The 20076-nt window shown below is 57.2% G+C and overlaps 2 protein-coding genes across 3 annotated transcripts; both read left to right on the plus strand.

Moving 5' to 3' along the window:
• The first annotated feature begins 798 nt into the window (after positions 1-798).
• AP1M2 (adaptor related protein complex 1 subunit mu 2) lies at positions 799-8857 on the plus strand. Its single transcript, XM_061356548.1, has 12 exons — positions 799-934; positions 1740-1896; positions 1978-2045; positions 3241-3371; positions 3927-4074; positions 5391-5517; positions 6183-6325; positions 6410-6481; positions 7071-7229; positions 8025-8150; positions 8627-8702; positions 8806-8857. Exons 1-12 carry the CDS (start codon positions 893-895, stop codon positions 8826-8828), a joined length of 1272 nt encoding a protein of 423 aa, XP_061212532.1. The 5' UTR covers positions 799-892; the 3' UTR covers positions 8829-8857.
• Positions 8858-9008: 151 nt separating this feature from the next.
• KRI1 (KRI1 homolog) lies at positions 9009-16669 on the plus strand. Of its 2 annotated transcripts, none has more exons than XM_061356549.1 (17): positions 9009-9118; positions 10186-10253; positions 10333-10438; positions 10539-10618; positions 10700-10757; positions 11261-11310; positions 11384-11474; positions 11915-11989; positions 12336-12460; positions 12993-13104; positions 13502-13597; positions 14135-14320; positions 15066-15141; positions 15259-15341; positions 15814-15895; positions 16035-16168; positions 16591-16669. In XM_061356549.1, exons 2-17 carry the CDS (start codon positions 10198-10200, stop codon positions 16657-16659), a joined length of 1479 nt encoding a protein of 492 aa, XP_061212533.1. In that variant the 5' UTR covers positions 9009-9118; positions 10186-10197; the 3' UTR covers positions 16660-16669. The 2 variants fall into 2 exon arrangements, with proteins under 2 accessions (XP_061212533.1, XP_061212534.1); XM_061356550.1 differs by having other exon boundaries at positions 9021-9118; positions 10507-10618.
• The last annotated feature ends 3407 nt before the right edge of the window (positions 16670-20076 follow it).

Below are 20076 nucleotides of genomic sequence, written 5' to 3' on the forward strand. Positions count from 1 at the left end.
CCCCATCAGAGGCAATAATAAAGCAGGGTCCCGGTGATGTCAACGGGAGCAATGGGAGATGCTTCGGGCTCCCAATCACCGCTTTACCACTATGGAATGGGGGTTCCCCATTAGCAAACGGGGGGGGTCCCCATTGGACACCCCCACTTCGGGGTTGGGGGGGGGGGCTCGGGGATGCTGTGGGACAGCGAGGTTGGGGGTGCAGGGAACCCCCCCCCGAAGATGGAGCATTGGGGGGTGCAGGGTGGAGATCGGGGACCCCCTGGGATGGGGATGCGGGAGTCGGGGTCCCATTGGGACCCCATCATGGGGGGGGTCCATTGGTGATGTGGCCCTATGGATGGGGGATCCCATGGGGGGGGTCCCATGCGTGATGGGGTCCCATGGATGGGGGGAGTCCCATAGGTGGGGGGGTCCCATGGGTGATGGGGTCCTATGGATGGGGGTCCCATGGGTGTTGGGGTAGACAAATGAGGGTCCATGGATGGGGGATCCCATGAGGGGGTCCCATGAGTGTTGGGGTACCATGGATGGGCGAGCTAATGAATGGGAGGTCCCATGGATGGAGGGGGTCCCATGGATGGGGGAGGTCCCATAGATGGGGGGGGCCCATGGGTGTTGGGGTCCCGTGGATGGGGATCCCATGGGTGTTAGGGTTCCATGGATGGGCAATCCAATGGATGGGAGGTCCAATGGCTGGGAGGTCCCATGGATGGGGGGGTCCCATGGATGGGGGGGTCCCATGGATGGGGGGGTCCCCACGGGGGTTCCCCCCCCCTCCCTCTTCCCCCCCCCCATTGTCTCTGGGGCCCGATCCTTCCCCTTTAAGACCCTGGGGCGCTGCCGCTCACCTGCGCAGGTGACGGCGGCGCTGACGTGCGCGGGGACCGCCATGGCCGCCTCTGCCCTCTTCATCCTGGACCTCAAGGGGAAGGTGAGGACCCCCCCAAGGACCCCCCTTAAAGGGGCAACCCCAATGACCGCCAATTGGAGCGGGGGTCCCATCTAATCCTACCCCCACATTGACCTCAAGGGGAAGGTGAGGACCCCCCCCCCCAAGGACCCCCCTTAAAGGGGCAACCCCAATGACCCCCAAATGGGGTGGGGGTCCCATCTAATCCTACCCCCCCATTGACCTCAAGGGGAAGGTGAGGACCCTCCCAAAGACACCCCTTAAAGGGCCAACCCCAATGACCCCCAATTGAGGGGGGTCCCCTCTAATCCTACCCCCCCATTGACCTCAAGGGGAAGGTGAGGACTCCCCCCAAGGAACCCCCTTAAAGGGGCAACCCCAATGACCCCCAGTTGCGGGGGGTCCCCTCTAATCCTACCCCCCATTGACCTCAAGGGGAAGGTGAGGACCCCTCCCTTAAAGGGGCAACCCCAATGACCCCCAATTGAGGGGATCCCCTCTACTCCTACCCCCCCATTGACCTCAAGGGGAAGGTGAGGACCCCCGCCTTAAAAGGGCAACCCCAATGACCCCCAATTGGGGTGGGGGTCCCATCTAATCCTACCCCCCCATTGACCTCAAGGGGAAGGTGAGGACCCCCCCCTAAAGGGCCAACCCCAATGACCCCCAATTGAGGGGGGTCCCCTCTAATCCTACCCCCCCATTGACCTCAAGGGGAAGGTGAGGACCCCCCCCTTAAAGGGGCAACCCCAATGACCCCCAATTGGGGCGGGGGTCCCCTCTAATCCTCCCCCCCATCTTTGCTACCCCCCCCTTCCATCCTTAGCCCCTCATCAGCCGCAACTACAAAGGGGATGTGGGGCCGGGGGAGATCGAGCACTTTATGGGGCTGATGCTGCAGCGGGAGGAGGAGGGGGCCCTGGCGCCGCTCCTGCCCCACGGCCACGTCCATTTCCTCTGGATCCAGCACTCCAACCTCTACCGTATCCTTTGCACCCCGATCGGGGGCACCCCCCCTTGGTACCCCCCCTCCCCTTTGGTTTGCCCTTAACCCCCCCCAATAGTGGTGGCCATCACCAAGAAGAATGGGAACGCATCCTTGGTGTTTTCCTTCCTCTATAAGGTGGTGGAGGTGAGTTTGGGGGGGTAAACCCTTATTTGGGGGGGTAAACCCTTATTTTGGGGGGTTAAAACCCCGTTTTGGGGAGGAAACCCCCGTTTTGGGGAGGAAACCCCCATTTTGGGGATGAAACCCCCATTTTGGGGAGGAAACTCCCATTTGGAGGGGGAAACCCTCATTTTTGGGACAAAACCCCCATTTTGGGGAGGAAATCCTCATTTTGTTGAGGAAACCCCACATTTTTGGGGAGGAAAGCCTCATTTTGGGGATGAAAATCCCATTTGGAGGGGGAAACCCTCATTTTTGGGACAAAACCCCCATTTTGGGGAGGAAATCCTCATTTTGTTGAGGAAACCCCACTTTTTTGTGGAGGAAAGCTTCATTTTGGGGAAGAAAATCCCATTTGGAGGGGGAAACCCCCATTTTGGGGAGGAAACCCCCATTTTGTTGAGGAAATCCTCATTTTGTTGAGGAAAACCCACATTTTTGTGCAGGAAAGCCTCATTCTGGGGAGGAAAACCCCATTTGGAGGGGGAAACCCTTATTTTGGGGAGGAAACCCCCATTTTGGGGTGGAAAACCCCATTTTTGGGGAGGAAACCCCCATTTTGGGGAGGAAACCCCCATTTTGTTGGGGAAATCCTCATTTTGTTGAGGAAAACCCACATTTTTGTGCAGGAAAGCCTCATTCTGGGGAGGAAAACCCCATTTGGAGGGGGAAACCCTTATTTTGGGGAGGAAACCCCCATTTTGGGGTGGAAAACCCCATTTTTGGGGAGGAAACCCCCATTTTGGGGAGGAAACCCCCATTTTGTTGGAGAAATCCTCATTTTGTTGAGGAAAACCCACATTTTTGTGCAGGAAAGCCTCATTCTGGGGAGGAAAACCCCATTTGGAGGGGGAAACCCTTATTTTGGGGAGGAAACCCCCATTTTGGGGTGGAAAACCCCATTTTGGGGTGGAAACCCCCGGTTTGGGGATGAAACCCCCGTTTTGGGGGAGGAAACCCTCATTTTGTTGAGGAAAACCCACTTTTTTGTGGAGGAAAGCCTCATTTTGGGGAGGAAAACCCCATTTTGGGGGGAAAGCCTCATTTTGGGGGAGGAAATCCTCATTTTGGGTTGGAACCCCCCCTTTTGTGTTGCCCCCCCCCTTTTGGGGTTCATGTCCCGAGGCGCCGATGGGGTGCTCGCACCCCCCCACTGCAGGTGTTCCGGGAGTACTTCAAGGAGCTGGAGGAGGAGAGCATCCGGGACAACTTCGTCACCGTCTACGAGCTCCTGGACGAGCTCATGGATTTCGGCTTCCCGCAGACCACGGACAGCCGGATCCTGCAGGAGTGAGGGCCTGGGGGGGTATGGGGGGCTATGGGGCAGGGACCCCCCAGGAGCCCCCCATCACCTCTCTGTGGTCCTACCCCCCCCAACATCACCCCCCCCATCATCACCCCTCTGTGGTCCTACCCCCCCCAGGACCCTCCCATCACCATCACCCCTCTGTGGTCATACCCCCCACAGGACACCCCCCCCATCATCACCCCTCTGTGGTCCTACCCCCCCATCATCACCCCTCTGTGGTTCTATGCCCCCATTATCACCCCCCCCATCATCATCCCTCTGTGGTCCTACCCCCTCCAAGGACCCCCCCCCATCATCACCCCGCAGTGGTCCTAACCCCCCCCCGGACCCTCCCATCACCATCATCCCTCTGTGGTCCTACCCCCCCATCATCACCCCTCTGTGGTCCTAACCCCTCCCCAGACCCTCTGATCATCACCCTTTGTGGTCCTACCCCCCCCCAGGACCCCCCCTCATCATCATCCCTCTGTGGTCCTACCCCCCCCCAGTCCCCCCCCATCAGCACCCCTCAGTGGTGTGGCCCTACCCCCCCCCAGGTACATCACCCAGGAGGGGACCAAGCTGGAGCGGGGGGGGTGCCGGGTGCCCAGCACCGTGACCAGCGCCGTGTCCTGGCGCTCCGAGGGCATCCGGTACAAGAGGAACGAGGTCTTCATCGACGTCGTTGAGGCGGTGAACCTGCTGGTGAGGGGGGGCACGGGGGGTGGGATGGGGCCATTGGTGGGGATGGGGTCATTGGTGGGGATGGGGCCATTGATGGGGCTGGGGTCATTGATGGAGCTGGTGCCATTGATGGAGCCGGTGCCATTGATGGAGCTGGGGTCATTGATGGAGCCGGTGCCATTGATGGAGCCGGTGCCATTGATGGAGCTGGGGTCATTGATGGAGCCGGTGCCATTGATGGAGCCGGTGCCATTGATGGAGCCGGTGCCATTGATGGAGCCGGTGCCATTGATGGAGCTGGGGTCATTGATGGAGCCGGTGCCATTGATGGAGCCGGTGCCATTGATGGAGCTGGGGTCATTGATGGAGCTGGTGCCATTGATGGAGCCGGTGCCATTGATGGAGCTGGGGCCATTGATGGAGCTGGGGCCATTGATGGAGCCGGTGCCATTGATGGAGCTGGGGCCATTGATGGAGCTGGGGTCATTGATGGAGCCGGTGCCATTGATGGAGCCGGTGCCATTGATGGAGCTGGGGTCATTGATGGAGCCGGTGCCATTGATGGAGCCGGTGCCATTGATGGAGCTGGGGTCATTGATGGAGCCGGTGCCATTGATGGAGCCGGTGCCATTGATGGAGCTGGGGTCATTGATGGAGCTGGGGCCATTGATGGAGCCGGTGCCATTGATGGAGCTGGGGCCATTGATGGAGCTGGGGCCATTGATGGTGCTGGGGTCATTGATGGAGCTGGGACCGTTGATGGAGCTGGAGCCATTGATGGAGCTGGGGCCATTGGTGGAGCTGGGGCCATTGGTGGAGCTGGGGCCATTGATGGGGATGGGGCCATTGATGGAGCTGGGGCCATTGATGGAGCTGGGGCCATTGATGGAGCTGGAGCCATTGATGGAGCTGGGGCCATTGATGGAGCCGGTGCCATTGATGGAGCTGGGGCCATTGATGGAGCTGGGGCCATTGATGGAGCTGGAGCCATTGATGGAGCTGGGGCCATTGGTGGAGCTGGGGCCATTGATGGGGATGGGGCCATTGATGGAGCTGGGGCCATTGATGGAGCTGGGGCTATTGATGGAGCTGGGGCCATTGATGGGGATGGGGCCATTGATGGGGCTGGGATCATTGATGGAGCTGGGACCATTGATGGAGCTGGGACCATTGATGGAGCTGGAGCCATTGATGGAGCTGGGACCATTGATGGAGCTGGGACCATTGATGGAGCTGGGACCATTGATGGAGGACCATTGCCATTGCTGGTGCTATTGCTGGTGCCGGTGCCATTCCCGGTGCCACAGCCTGGCCATAACCGGTTGCCATGGCCGCAGGTGAGCGCCAGCGGCGCGGTGCTGCTCAGCGAGGTGCTGGGCACCATCAGGCTCAAGGTTTTCCTCTCGGGGATGCCCGAGCTCCGCCTGGGCCTCAACGACCGCGTCCTCTTCGAGCTCACCGGCAGTGAGTGATGGGGGGGGTCACATCACCTCCATGGGGGGTTCCCATCACCTCCGTGGGGCTCAATGGGGGTGGTCCCATCAGCTCCATGGGGCTCTGTGGGAGGGGTCCCATCACCTCCGTGGGGCTCTATGCGGGGGTCCCATCACCTCCATGAGAGGAGGTCCCATCACCTCCATGGGCTCTATGGGAGGGTCCCATCACCTCCCTGGGGCTTAATGGGGGGGGTCCCATCACCTCCATGGAGTTCAATGGGGAGGGTCCCACCACCTCCATGGGAGGAAGTCCCATCACCTCCATGGGCTCTATGGGGGACTCCCATCAACTCCACTGGGCTCTATGGGGGGCTCCCATCACCTCCATATGAGGAGGTCCCATCACCTCCATGGGGCTCAGTGGGGGCATCCCACCAGCTCCATGGGGGGGGCTCCCATCACCACCATATGGAGGTCCCATCACCTCCATGGCAGGAAGTCCCATCACCTCCATGGGGCTCTATGGAGGGGTCCCATCACCTCCGTGGGGCTCTATGGGAGGGGTCCCATCACCTCCCTGGGTCTCAATGAGGGGCTCCCATCACCTCCATGGGCTCTATGAGGAGCTCCCATCACCTCCCTGGGTCTCAATGGGGGTCTCCCATCCCCTGCACCCCCCCATCCCCACTGCAGGGGGCAGGACCAAGTCGGTGGCCCTGGAGGACGTCAAGTTCCACCAGTGCGTGCGCCTGTCGCGCTTCGCCTCGGACCGCACCATCTCCTTCATCCCCCCCGACGGTGACTTCGAGCTCATGGCCTATCGGCTCAGCACGCAGGCGAGCCCCGGGACCATGGGGGGGCATGGGGGGGGTATGGACACATGGGGGTCACTGCATCCCCCCCCTCTGTCCCCATTGCAGGTGAAGCCGCTCATCTGGGTCGAGTCGGTCATTGAGAGGTTCTCCCACAGCCGGGTGGAGATCCTGGTCAAGGTGAGGGGATGGGGGGGGTGACACAGAGATATAAGGGCCCCCTGCATGACATTTATACACCATTAACCCCCCATTACCCCCATTATCACCCCATTATACCCCATCAATCACCCCATTTACCCCCATTACCCCATCACCCCATCACCCCCATCATCCCATTACACCCATCATCCCATATACCCCCCTCATCCCATTACCCCCATCATCCCATTTACCCCCATCACCCCATTTACCCCCATCACCTCATCACCCCATTACCCCCTCACCCCAATACCCCATTACCCCCATCACCCCCATCATCCCATTCCCCAATCACCCCATTTACCCCCATCACCCCATTTACCCCCATCACCCCATTACCCCCATCACCCCATTTACCCCCTCACCCCATTACGCCCTCACCCTATTACCCCCATCACCCCATTTACCCCCCTCACCCCATTACCCCCTCACCCCATTACCCCCATCACCCCATTTACCCCCCCACCCCATTACCCTATCATTTCCTTTACCCCCATTTACCCCCCATCACCTCATTTACCCCCATCACCCCATTACACCCCCAATAACCCCCCATCCCCCCCCCAAGGCCAAGGGCCAGTTCAAGAAGCAGTCAGTGGCCAACGGGGTGGAGATCTCGGTGCCGGTGCCCAGCGACGCCGATTCCCCCAAGTTCAAGACCAGCGCTGGCTCCGCCAAGTACGTCCCGGAGCGGAACCTCGTCCTCTGGACCATCAAGGCCTTCCCGGTGAGCCCCAGCGCCAACACCACTGACAGGGCACCGGTGCTTCCATCCCATCCCCATCCCCATCCCCATCCCATCCCATCCCCATCCCCATCCCCATCCCCATCCCCATCCCATCCCATCCCCATCCCATCCCATCCTATCCCCATCCCATCCCCATCCCATCCCATCCTATCCCCATCCCATCCCCATCCCATCCCCATCCCATCCCATCCTATCCCCATCCCATCCCCATCCCATCCCCATCCATCCCCATCCCCATCCCATCCCCATCCCCATCCCCATCCCCCCATCCATCCCCATCCCCACCCATCCATCCCCATCCCCATCCCATCCATTCCCATTCCCTTTTCCCATCCATCCCCATCCCCATCCCATCCCATCCCCATCCCATCCCATCCCCATCCCCATCCCCATCCATCCCCATCCCCATCCCGTCCCCATCCATCCCCATCCCCATCCCATCCCATCCCCATCCCCATCCCATCCCATCCCCATCCCCATCCCATCCCCATCCCCATCCCATCCCATCCCCATCCCCATCCCCATCCCATCCCCATCCCCATCCCCATCCCATCCCATCCCATCCCCATCCCCATCCCCATCCCCATCCCCATCCCCATCCCATCCCCATCCCATCCCATCCCATCCCCATCCCATCCCCATCCCATCCCATCCCCATCCATCCCCATCCCCATTGGTGCCCCATCCCCATTGGTGCCCCATCCCCATTGGTGCTCCATCCCCATCCCATCCCCATCCCTCCCCATCCCCATCCCACCCATGGGTGCTGCACAGGGGGGTCGGGAGCACGTGATGCGCGCCCACTTTGGGCTGCCCAGTGTGGAGCGGGAGGAGGACGAGGGGCGCCCCCCCGTGGCCGTGCGCTTTGAGATCCCCTACTTCACCGTGTCCGGGATCCAGGTGCGGGGCTATTGGGGTGTCCCATGGGGAATTGGGGTGTTCGATGGGGAACTGGGATGTTCAATGGGGAATTGGGGTGTTCAATGGGGGTATTGGGGTGTTCAATGGGGAATTGGGGTGTTCAATGGGGGTATTGGGGTGTTCAATGGGGAATTGGGGTGTTCGATGGGTAACTGGGGCGTTCAATGGGGAATTCGGGTGTCCAATGGGGAAATTGGGGTGTTCAATGGGGAATTGGGGTGTTCAATGGGGAATTGGGGTGTTCAATTGTGTATTGGGGTCCAATGAGGGTATTGGGGTGTTCAATGGGGGAATTGGGGTGCTCAATGGGGTAATTGGGGTGTCCAGTGGGGGTATTGGTGTGTATGGGCGGTATTGGTGTCCAATGGGGTATTGGGGTACCCAATGGGGGGGTACTGGGGTGCCTGGGTGTTGTTGGGGTCCCTGGGGGGGATCCCCATCGGGCTGTGCCGCAGGTCCGGTACATGAAGATCATCGAGAAGAGCGGGTACCAGGCGCTGCCCTGGGTGCGCTACATCACCCAGAGCGGGGGTGAGCGCGGGGGGACCCCCCAAGGACCCCCCAGCCCCTTTTAAGGGATCTCACAGCCTCTTTTAAGGGACCCCCCCCCTCACGGCTGCTCTCCCCATTGCAGACTATCAGCTCCGCACCGGTTAATGAGGTCCAGCCCCCCCCCGGACCCCCCGATATAAAGAAAGAGCTGTGGACCCGATCCTGTGTCTGTGTTCTTTGGGGGGCATCCCCAGATGCGGTCCCCACTTGCGTTGCCCTTTTAAGGGGGGAAGGGGCGTGGCCGTTGTGTCCGGTCACGTGACGCCGGCGGAAGGGGAAGGGGGTGGGCCCGTTGGTCACGTGGGTCGGAGGAATGGCGGCGCCGAAGCTCCGCGTGAACGCGGCCTTCGCGGAGCGGCTCCGGCGGAACCGGGAACGGGAGGAGCTGAGGAGGCGTGAGGGGGGACAGCGACGGGGATAACGGGGATAATAACGGGAACGGGATAACGAGAATAACAGCGGGGATAACGGGGATAACAGCGGGCATAACAACGGGAATAACAACAACGGGGATAACGGGAATAACAAGGGTAATGGGAATGGGGATAACAGCGGGGATAATAACGGGAATAGCTACGGGAATAATAACGGGATAACAACGGGGATAACGGGGATGATAAAGGGAATGAGAACGGGAATGAGAATAACGGGGATAACGCGAATGGGAACGGGAATAACAACGGGAATAACAACGGGAATAACGGGGATAACAACGGGAATAGGAATGGGAATAACAACGGGGATAACAACGACAATAACAACGGGAATGGGAACGGGGTAACAACGAGGATAACAACGGGAATGGGAATAACGGGGGTAACAGGAATAACAGGGTTAATGGGAATGAAAATGGGGATAATGGGAATAATGGGAATGGGAAATAGGGACTGGGAGCGGGAATGGAAATGGGGATAACAGGGATAACAACAGGGAATAAGGGGTATAATGGAAACAGCAATGACAACAGGGAATGGTGATGGGAAATGGAGTGGGAGCAGGAATGGGAGTGGGAATGGAGAATGTGGAATAGGAAATAGGGAATGGGGTGCGAATAGAATGGGAATGGGAAACGGGAATGGGGATGGGAGTGGGAATGGGAATGGAAAATAAGGAATGGGATGGGAATGGGAACGGGGAATGCAGACGAGAAAGGGGGATAAGGAGTGGGGAAGGGAAACAAGGAATGGGAATGAGGAATAGGGAATGGGAAGGGGATGAGAGCGTGGAATGGAGACAAGAAAGGGGTTTAGGGATGGGAATGGGAGCTTGAAAGGGAAACGGAATGGGAATGGGAGCAGGGAATGGGAATGGGGACAGGGAAGGGGGAAAGAGTGTGGGAAAGGGGGGCAGGAAGCGGGGATGGGAACAGGGAATGGGAAAAGGGAATGGGAATGGGGCTGGGAATGGCTGGATCCCAGTGGGGGGGGGGGGGATGCTGGTTCCTCACCCCCCCTCCCTGCAGTGCAGGAGCGCTATGGGGACACCGGCTCTGGCTCCAGCTCCGAGTCCGACTCCAGTGGGGACGAGGTGGTGAGTCCGGGAATGGGGATGGTGGGGATCCCCTCCCCCCTTCCCCAATCCCTGCTTCCCAACCCCATCCCCCTCCAAGCCCGAGGATCCCATCCTGGAGCGGGAATTCTACCGGATGCTGGCGCTGCTCAAGACCCGGGATCCCCGCATCTATCGCCCCGACAGCACCTTCTACACCCCCAGAGGTACCCGGGGGGGGGGGGAATGGGGGGGTGCAATAAGGGGGGGCCCCATTCCTTATTCCCATTCCCAGATTCCTCCTCCTCATCATCATTGGAGGAGGAGGAGGAAGAGGAGGAAAAGCGCCCGGCAAAGCCGATGTTCCTGAAGGACTATGAGAGGAAAGTGGTGCTGGAGAAGGAGGGGTAAGGAGGGGGATTTGGGGTGGGGGGGAATGGGGGGGGTCTGACACCCCCCCCCCTTGCCCAACCTGGCTCTCCCCATAGCAAATACGTGGATGAAGAGGATGAGGAGGACGAGGAGGCTGCAGCAAAGAGGAGGAAGGTGGGGATGGGGGGGGGCATAACCCCCCCTATATCACAGTGACCCCCCCAATATCACATTGATACCCCCTACATCACATTGAACCCCACGTTTACATTGACCCCCCCAATCCCACTGACTCCCCCAATCACAGTGATGCCCCCAACATCACATTGACCCCCCCTACATCACGTTGAGCCCCCCATTGACATTGACCCCCAATCACATTGACCCCCCCATATTACACTAACCCCCAATATCACATTGAGCTCCCCATATTGCATTGATCCAATCACAGACCCCCCCAGTTACATTGATCCCCCAATATCACATTGAACCCCCGATATCATATTGATCTCCCGTCCCATTGGCTTTATCATTGACCCTGCAATCACATTCCCTCCAATATCATATTGCACCCCTCAATCATTGATCCCCCTAATATCACATTGCCCCCCCCAATATCACATTGCCCCCCATCACACTCCCCCCCCATCTAACCTTGCCCCCCATTCCCCCCCCAGCGAATGGCTTCCAAGAGCTACGTGGAGGAGCAGCAGGAGCTGAAGGAGAGGTGGGAGCCGGGGGGGGCCCCCCTTTTATCCCTTTATTGGGGGGGGTAACTGAGTCCTGTACCCCCCCCCCAGCTTCCGACCCTTCATGGCTGAGAGCGAGGATGAGGAGGAGGGGGGGGGCTCTGCTCTGCTGCGGCCCCGCACTCGGACAGAGGAGGAGAAGGTGACGGGGGGACAATGGATGGGGGGGTCAATGGATGGGGGCTCCGTGAATGGGGCGGCAATGGATGGGGGGCGTCAATGGTTGGGGGAGTCAGTAGATGGGGGAGCAATGGATGGGGGGGCAATGGATGGGGATGTCAATGGTTGGGGGGGTTCAAAGGATGGGGGGGATCCATGGATGGGGAGGGTCAATGGATGGGGGGAGTCCATCAATGGATGTGGGGGATTCATGGATGGGAGGGGTCAATGGATGGGGGTTCAATGGATGGTGGGGTTCCATCGATGGGGGGGTCAATGGATGGGGGGAGTCCATTAGTGGATGGGGGGATCCATGGATGGGGAGGGTCAATGGATGGGGGGAGTCCATCAATGGATGAGGGGGTGTCAATGGATGGGGGGGATCCATGGTTGGGGGGGTCACTGATGCTCTGCCCCCCATAGGAGCAGGAGGAGGAGGAGTACATCCGGTGGCTGAAGGGGCAGGGGGGGCCCCCCCCGGAGCCACTGCAGGAGCTGGTGAGGGCTGAGGATGGGGGGGGGTTGAATGGGGGGGGGGTCCCTGTGTACTCCCCGCTCCCCATTCCCACAATGGGTCCCCCCCTCCCCATTCCCACAATGGGTGCCCCCCCCTCCCCATTCCCACAATGGGTGCCCCCCTCCCCATTCCCACCATGGGTCCCCCCCTCTCCCCATTCCCACAATGGGTGCTCCCCCCTCCCCATTCCCACAATGGGTGCCCCCCCCTCCCATTCCCACCATGGGTGCCCCCCCCTCCCCATTCCCACCATGGGTGCCCCCTCTCCCCATTCCCACCATGGGTCCCCCCCATCCCCATTCCCACCATGGATCCCCCCCCCCCCAGGCCCCCCTGCAGCGGTTCTGGACGGACCCGGAGCTGGAGGCGGGCGAGCGGTTCCTGCGGGATTACCTGCTGGAGCGCGGCTACCGGGAGCGGGACGAGGACGAGGAGGAGGAGGAGGCCGAAGGGTGCGGGGGGGGGGCCCCCTTTCTGCCCCCCCATTCACCCCCTTCCCTTCCCCTTTTCCCTTCTTTCCCCCCCCTTTCCTTCCCCCTTTCCTTCCCCTTCCCCCCCTTTTCCCCCCTTTTCCCCCCTTTTCCCCTCTTCCCCCTGTTTCTCCCCCTTTTTCCATTTCCCCCCCTTTTCCTCTCTTTCTCCTTCCCGTTTCCCCCCTTTTCCTTCCCCTTCCCCCCCTTCCCCGTTCTTCCCCTTTCCCCCCCTTTTCCCCCCTTTTCCCTCTTCCCTCTTCTTCCCCTTTTACCTTTTCCCCTTTTCCTTTCTCCCTTCCCTCTCTCCTCTTTCCTCTCCCCCTTCCCTTTCCCCCCTTTTCTTCTCCCTTTTCCTTCCCTTCCCCCGTTCCCCCTTTCCCCTTCTCCCTCCTCCCCTTTTCCTGTTTCCCTGCTTTTCCCCCTTCCCCGTTCCCCCCCCTTTTCCTTCCCCTTCCCCCCCCTTTTCCCCCCTTTTCCTTCACCCCCCCATTCACCCCCATTCTCCCCCCAGGGCCCCCCCATCCCTTCAGGACTCCTCGGATGAGGGGGAGCTCTTCCTGGCCAGGCAGGAGCAGTTCGAGCGCTCCCACAACTTCCGCTTCCAGGAGCCAGGAGCGGAGCAGGTCTGGGATAGGGGGGGGATCCAGTGGGATACGGGGGGGGGAAGGACATGGGGGGATCCAATGGGATGCTGGGGGAAGGATATGGGGGGATCCAATGGGATGCTGGGGGGAAGGATATGGGGGGGAGAAGGATATGGGGGGATCCAATGGGATGCTGGGGGGGAAGGACATGGGGGGGATCCAATGGGATACGGGGGGGGGAAGGATATGGGGGGATCCAATGGGATGCTGGGGGGGGGAAGGACATGGGGGGGATCCAATGGGATACGGGAGGGGGAAGGATATGGGGGTGATCCAATGGGATGCTGGGGGGGGGAAGGATATGGGGGGATCCAATGGGATGCTGGGGGGGGGATGTGGATGCATTGACCCCCATTGCCCCCCATTCCCCCCCCAGGTGCAGACGTTCCCAAGGAGCATCCCCACGTCCGTGCGGCGCCGGGATGAGAGGAGGAAGGAGAAGAGGGAGGAGATCCGGGAGAGGAAGAGGAAGGTGAGGGGGGAGGAAGGCGCCGTGTCCCTGGACCCCTATGGATCTGTGGCCATGCGTCCCTATGGCACCAGGCCCATGTATCCCTATGGATCTGTGCCCATGTATCCTTATGGATCTGTGCCCATGTATCCCTATGGATCCGTGTCCCTGGATCCCTATGGATCTGTGGCCATGTATCCCTATGGCACCATGTCCATGTGTCCCTATGGCACCAGGTCCATGTATCTCTATGGCCCTGTATCCCTATGGAGCTGTCTCCCTGTCTCCCTATGTCCCTCTCTCTCTATGTGTGTCCCTTTCTCCCTATGTCCCTGTATTCCTGTGTGTCTCACTGTATCCCTCTGTGTCTCCCTATGGCCCTGTATCTCTGTATCCCTATGTCCCTCTGTGTCTCCCTGTGTGTCCCGGTGTCCCCATGGCCCCGTGCCGGTGTCTCCCTATGTCCCTGTGTGTATCCCTGTCTCCCTATGTCCCTGTATCCCTATGTCCCTGTGTGTGTCCCGGTGTCCCCATGGCCCCGTGCCGGTGTCCCCGCAGGAGAAGCAGCGGCACCGGGAGGAGCTGAAGCACCTCAAGAACCTCAAAAGGGCCGAGGTGGCCTCGCGGCTGCGGCGGCTCCAGCGCGCGTCCGGCACCGGCTCCGGCTCCGGCACCGGCACCGGCATCACCGCGGCCGCGCTCGAGGGGGACTTCGACCCCGAGCAGCACGACCGGCTCATGGCGGTGGGAGGGAGCCCCCCCGCACCCGCCCCTGTCCATCCCCATCCATCCACATCCATATCCACGTCCATCCCTGTCCATCCACATCCATCCACATCCATATCCACATCCATCCCTGTCCATTCATATCTATTCCTATCCATCCATATCCATCCATATCCACATCCATCCCTGTCCATCCACATCCATCCCTGTCCATCCCTGTCCATCCACATCCATCCCTGTCCATCCCCATCCATCCCCATCCATCCCCATCCATATCCACGTCCATCCCTGTCCATCCACGTCCATCCCTGTCCATTCACATCCATCCACATCCATCCCTGTCCATCCCTGTCCATCCACATCCATTCCTGTCCATCCACATCCATCCACATCCATCCCTGTCCATCCCTGGCTATTCACATCCATCCCTGTCCATCCACATCCATCCCTGTCCATCCACATCCATCCCTGTCCATCCACATCCATCCATATCTGTATCCATTCATGTCCATCCCTATCCATCCAGATCCATCCCTGTGCATCCATATTCATCCCTGTCCATCCACATCCATCCAGATCCATCCCTGTCCATCCACATCGATTCATATCCGTATCCATTCATGTCCATCCATATCCATCCCTGTCCATCCACGCCCACCTCTGTCCATTCATGTCCATGTCCATTCCTGTCCATCCATATCCCCCTGTATCCATCCATATCCCCCCATATCCACTCCATATCCCCCTGTATCCCTCCCACCAGGAATGCTTTGGGGACCAGTACTATGGGCAGGAGGAGGAGGAGAAGCCCCAGTTTGAGGCTGAGGAAGGGCTGGAGGGTGAGTGGGGGGGGGGCCCTGTCCTGTGCCCCCCCCATGTCCCTTCTGCCCCCCATCTCCCTGTGCCCCCCATGTCTCTGTGCCCCCCCCATCTCCCTGTGTCCTTTCCCCCCCCAGATGACTGGAACTGGGACACGTGGACGGGTCCAGCCGAGGGGGGGGCTGAGCAGGAGCCCCATTGTGAGGACCCCGACTTTGTGGTGAGTGCAGGACCCCCCCCCGGAGTAGTTCATTGCAGTGGGGGGGGACAGGCTCCACCCCCCATATTCTATATGTGCCCCCCCATGTTCTATATCCCATGTTCTGTATGTTCTGTATGCTATGTTGTGTGTTCTATGTCCCATGTTCTATATGTCCCATGTTCTGGATGTGCCATGTTCTATATATGCCATGTTCTATATGTCTCGTGTTATATATGTGCCCCCCATGTTCTATATGTTCCATGTTCTATGTATCCCATGTTCTGTATGCCCCATACTCTGTGTGTCCCTCCCATGTTCTGTATGTCCCATGTTCTGTGTATCCCATGTTCTATATGCCCCATACTCTATATGTGCCCCCCCATGTTCTGTGTCCCATGTTCTATGTATCCCATGTTCTATATGCCCCATACTCCATATGTGCCCCATGTTCTGTATGTGCTATGTTCCATATGTGCCCCCCCCCATGCAGATGGACGCCGATTACACCCCTGCACCCCCCCCCAAGCGCTTCCGGGACGCACTGGAGCGGCACAAACCCCCCTTTGACCCTGGTGAGAGCAGCACCCCCCATACCCCCCCCATAACCCCCCCAATGGACCCTTCCTGACCCCACCCCCCCATAACCCCCCCAATGGACCCTTCCTGACCCCCCCCATAACCCCCCCAATGGACCCTTCCTGCCCCCCCCAGGCTCCAGCACCCTGGAGCAGTACCTGGATGAGTTCTATGGGCTGGACCATGAGGATGTGATTGGGGGGGACCTGCCCTGCCGCTTCCGCTACCGCCGCGTCCTGCCCTGCGACTTCGGCCTCACCACCGAGGAGGTGCGCTCCGAAACCCCCCCCCCAGAGCCAAATGGAACCTTCCAGCCCCATTGAACCCCCTAGAGCCAAATGGAACCTTCCAGCCCCATTGAACCCCCTAGAGCCAAATGGAACCTTCCAACCCCATTGAACCCCCGCCCCCCAGACCCATTTGGACCCCCCTCAGCCCCACCTGGACCCCCGCTTTGGACCCTTCCCAACCCATTTGGATCCCCCGAGACCCATCTGGACCCCCCCATTAGACCCCCCCCAACCCCATTTGGATCTTCCCAGACCCGTCTGGACCCCCCCAACCCCATTTGGACCCCCACAGACCCATTTGGACGCCCCCAACCCCATTCGACCCCCCCCCGACCCATTTGGACTACCCCAACACCATCTGGACCCCCCCCGACCCCCTGTGCCCCCCCTCCATCCATCAGATCTTGGCAGCGGATGACAAGGAGCTGAACCGCTGGTGCTCCCTGCGCAAGACCTGCATGTACCGGTAAGGGGGGGGGGGTCCAGATGGGGTTATTGGGGACTATCGTGATAGTTTATCACAGTTTATCACGATTGGGGACTATCAGAAGAGTTTATTGGGGACTATCGCGAGAGCTCGTCACAGTTTATCGCGATAGCTCGTCACAGTTTATCGCGAATGGGGACTATAGCAAGACTATCTTGGAGTTTAGCAGGGTTTATTGACTGTCAGAAGAGTTTATTGGGGACTATCGCGATAGCTCGTCACAGCTTATCGCGATAGCTCGTCACTGTTTATCGCGATTGGGGACTATAGCAGGAGTATATTGGAGTTTAGCAGGGTTTATTGGGGACTATCGTGATAGTTTATCACAGTTTATCATGATTGGGGACTATCAGAAGAGTTTATTGGGGACCATCGCGATAGCTCGTCACAGCTTATCGCGATAGCTCGTCACAGTTTGTTGCGATTGGGGACTATAGCAAGAGTTTATTGGGGACTATCATGACAGTTTATCGTGATTGGGGACTATCAGAAGAGTTTATTGGGGACCATCGCGATAGCTCGTCACAGCTTATCGCGATAGCTCGTCACAGGTTATCGCGATTGGGGACTATAGCAAGAGTATATTGGAGTTTAGCAGGGTTTATTGGGGACTATCGTGGTAGTTTATCACAGTTTATCACGATTGGGGACTATCGCGATAGCTCGTCACAGTTTATCGCGATTGGGGACTATAGCAAGAGTATCTTGGAGTTTAGCAGGGTTTATTGACTATCAGAAGAGTTTATTGGGGACTATCGCGATAGCTCGTCACAGTTTATCGCGATAGCTCGTCACAGTTTATCGCGAATGGGGACTATAGCAAGACTATCTTGGAGTTTAGCAGGGTTTATTGACTATCAGAAGAGTTTATTGGGGACTATCGCGATAGCTCGTCACAGCTTATCGCGATAGCTCGTCACAGTTTATCGCGATTGGGGACTATAGCAAGAGTAGAGTATATTGGAGTTTAGCAGGGTTTATTGGGGACTATCGTGGTAGTTTATCACAGTTTATCACGATTGGGGACTATCAGAAGAGTTTATTGGGGACTATCGCGATAGTTCGTCACAGTTTATCGCGATAGCTCGTCACAGTTTATTGCGATTTTGGGACTATAGCAAGAGTATATTGGAGTTTAGCAGGGTTTATTGACTATCAGAAGAGTTTATTGGGGACTATCGCGATAGCTCGTCACAGCTTATCGCGATAGCTCGTCACAGTTTATCGCGATTGGGGACTATAGCAAGAGTAGAGTATATTGGAGTTTAGCAGGGTTTATTGGGGACTATCGTGGTAGTTTATCACAGTTTATCACGATTGGGGACTATCAGAAGAGTTTATTGGGGACTATCGCGATAGCTCGTCACAGTTTATTGCGATTGGGGACTATAGCAAGAGTATCTTGGAGTTTAGCAGGGTTTATTGACTATCAGAAGAGTTTATTGGGGACTATCGCGATAGCTCGTCACAGCTTATCGTGATAGCGCGTCACAGTTTATCGCGATTGGGGACTATAGCAAGACTATCTTGGAGTTTAGCAGGGTTTATTGACTATCAGAAGAGTTTATTGGGGACTATCGCGATAGCTCGTCACAGTTTATCGCGATAGCTCGTCACAGTTTATTGCGAATGGGGACTATAGCAAGAGTATCTTGGAGTTTAGCAGGGTTTATTGACTATCAGAAGAGTTTATTGGGGACTATCGCGATAGCTCGTCACAGCTTATCGCGATAGCTCGTCACAGTTTATTGCGATTGGGGACTATAGCAAGAGTTTATTGGGGACTATCATGACAGTTTATCGTGATTGGGGACTATCAGAAGAGTTTATTGGGGACTATCGCGATAGCTCGTCACAGTTTATCGCGATTGGGGACTATAGCAAGAGTATCTTGGAGTTTAGCAGGGTTTATTGACTATCAGAAGAGTTTATTGGGGACTATCGCGATAGCTCGTCACAGTTTATCGCGATAGCTCGTCACAGTTTATTGCGATTTTGGGACTATAGCAAGAGTATCTTGGAGTTTAGCAGGGTTTATTGACTATCAGAAGAGTTTATTGGGGACTATCGCGATAGCTCGTCACAGTTTATCGCGATAGCTCGTCACTGTTTATCGCGATTGGGGACTATAGCAGGAGTATATTGGAGTTTAGCAGGGTTTATTTACGATCAGAAGAGTTTATTGGGGACTATCGCGATAGCTCGTCACAGTTTATCGCGATAGCGCGTCACAGTTTATCGCAATTGGGGACTATAGCAAGAGTATATTGGAGTTTAGCAGGGTTTATTGGGGACTACCGTGATTGGGGACTATAGCAAGAGTATCTTGGAGTTTAGCAGGGTTTATTGACGATCAGAAGAGTTTATTGGGGACTATCGCGATAGCTCGTCACAGCTTATCATGATAGCGCGTCACAGTTTATCGCGATTGGGGACTATAGCAAGACTATCTTGGAGTTTAGCAGGGTTTATTGACTATCAGAAGAGTTTATTGGGGACTATCGCGATAGCTCGTCACAGTTTATCGCGATAGCTCGTCACAGTTTATTGCGAATGGGGACTATAGCAAGAGTATCTTGGAGTTTAGCAGGGTTTATTGACTATCAGAAGAGTTTATTGGGGACTATCGCGATAGCTCGTCACAGTTTATCGCGATAGCTCGTCACAGTTTATTGCGATTGGGGACTATAGCAAGAGTATCTTGGAGTTTAGCAGGGTTTATTGACTATCAGAAGAGTTTATTGGGGACTATCGCGATAGCTCGTCACAGCTTATCGCGATAGCGCGTCACAGTTTATCGCGATTGGGGACTATAGCAAGAGTATATTGGAGTTTAGCAGGGCTTATTTTGGACTATCGTGATAGTTTATCACAGTTTATCATGAGTGGGGACTATCAGAAGAGTTTATTGGGGACTATCGCGATAGCTCGTCACAGTTTATTGCGATTGGGGACTATAGCAAGAGTATCTTGGAGTTTAGCAGGGTTTATTGACTATCAGAAGAGTTTATTGGGGACTATCGCGATAGCTCGTCACAGTTTATCGCGATAGCTCGTCACAGTTTATTGCGATTGGGGACTATAGCAAGAGTATCTTGGAGTTTAGCAGGGTTTATTGACTATCAGAAGAGTTTATTGGGGACTATCGCGATAGCTCGTCACAGTTTATCGCGATAGCTCGTCACAGTTTATCGCGATTGGGGACTATAGCAAGAGTATCTTGGAGTTTAGCAGGGTTTATTGACTATCAGAAGAGTTTATTGGGGACTATCGCGATAGCTCGTCACAGTTTATCGCGATAGCTCGTCACAGTTTATCGCGATTGGGGACTATAGCAAGAGTATCTTGGAGTTTAGCAGGGTTTATTGACTATCAGAAGAGTTTATTGGGGACTATCGCG

The sequence above is a fragment of the Neopsephotus bourkii genome, unplaced genomic scaffold (assembly GCF_033783945.1).
Source record: "Neopsephotus bourkii isolate Nb327-2 ecotype Australia unplaced genomic scaffold, CSIRO-AGI_Nbou_v1 NB_857, whole genome shotgun sequence".
Taxonomy (NCBI): domain Eukaryota; kingdom Metazoa; phylum Chordata; class Aves; order Psittaciformes; family Psittacidae; genus Neopsephotus; species Neopsephotus bourkii.

What these genes read in the sequence shown, in the direction of transcription:
- KRI1 (XM_061356550.1), top strand. Translation starts at nt 9,037, where the DNA reads ATGGCGGCGCCGAAGCTCCGCGTGAACGCGGCCTTCGCGGAGCGGCTC. An exon ending in GTGGTGCTGGAGAAGGAGGG is followed by an intron (nt 10,619 to 10,699) that starts GTAAGGAGGGGG and finishes CTCTCCCCATAG; the next exon opens with CAAATACGTGGATGAAGAGG. An exon ending in CTCGGACAGAGGAGGAGAAG is followed by an intron (nt 11,475 to 11,914) that starts GTGACGGGGGGA and finishes TGCCCCCCATAG; the next exon opens with GAGCAGGAGGAGGAGGAGTA.
- AP1M2 (XM_061356548.1), top strand. Translation starts at nt 893, where the DNA reads ATGGCCGCCTCTGCCCTCTTCATCCTGGACCTCAAGGGGAAG. An exon ending in TCCTGGACCTCAAGGGGAAG is followed by an intron (nt 935 to 1,739) that starts GTGAGGACCCCC and finishes TTCCATCCTTAG; the next exon opens with CCCCTCATCAGCCGCAACTA. An exon ending in CCAGCACTCCAACCTCTACC is followed by an intron (nt 1,897 to 1,977) that starts GTATCCTTTGCA and finishes CCCCCCCAATAG; the next exon opens with TGGTGGCCATCACCAAGAAG.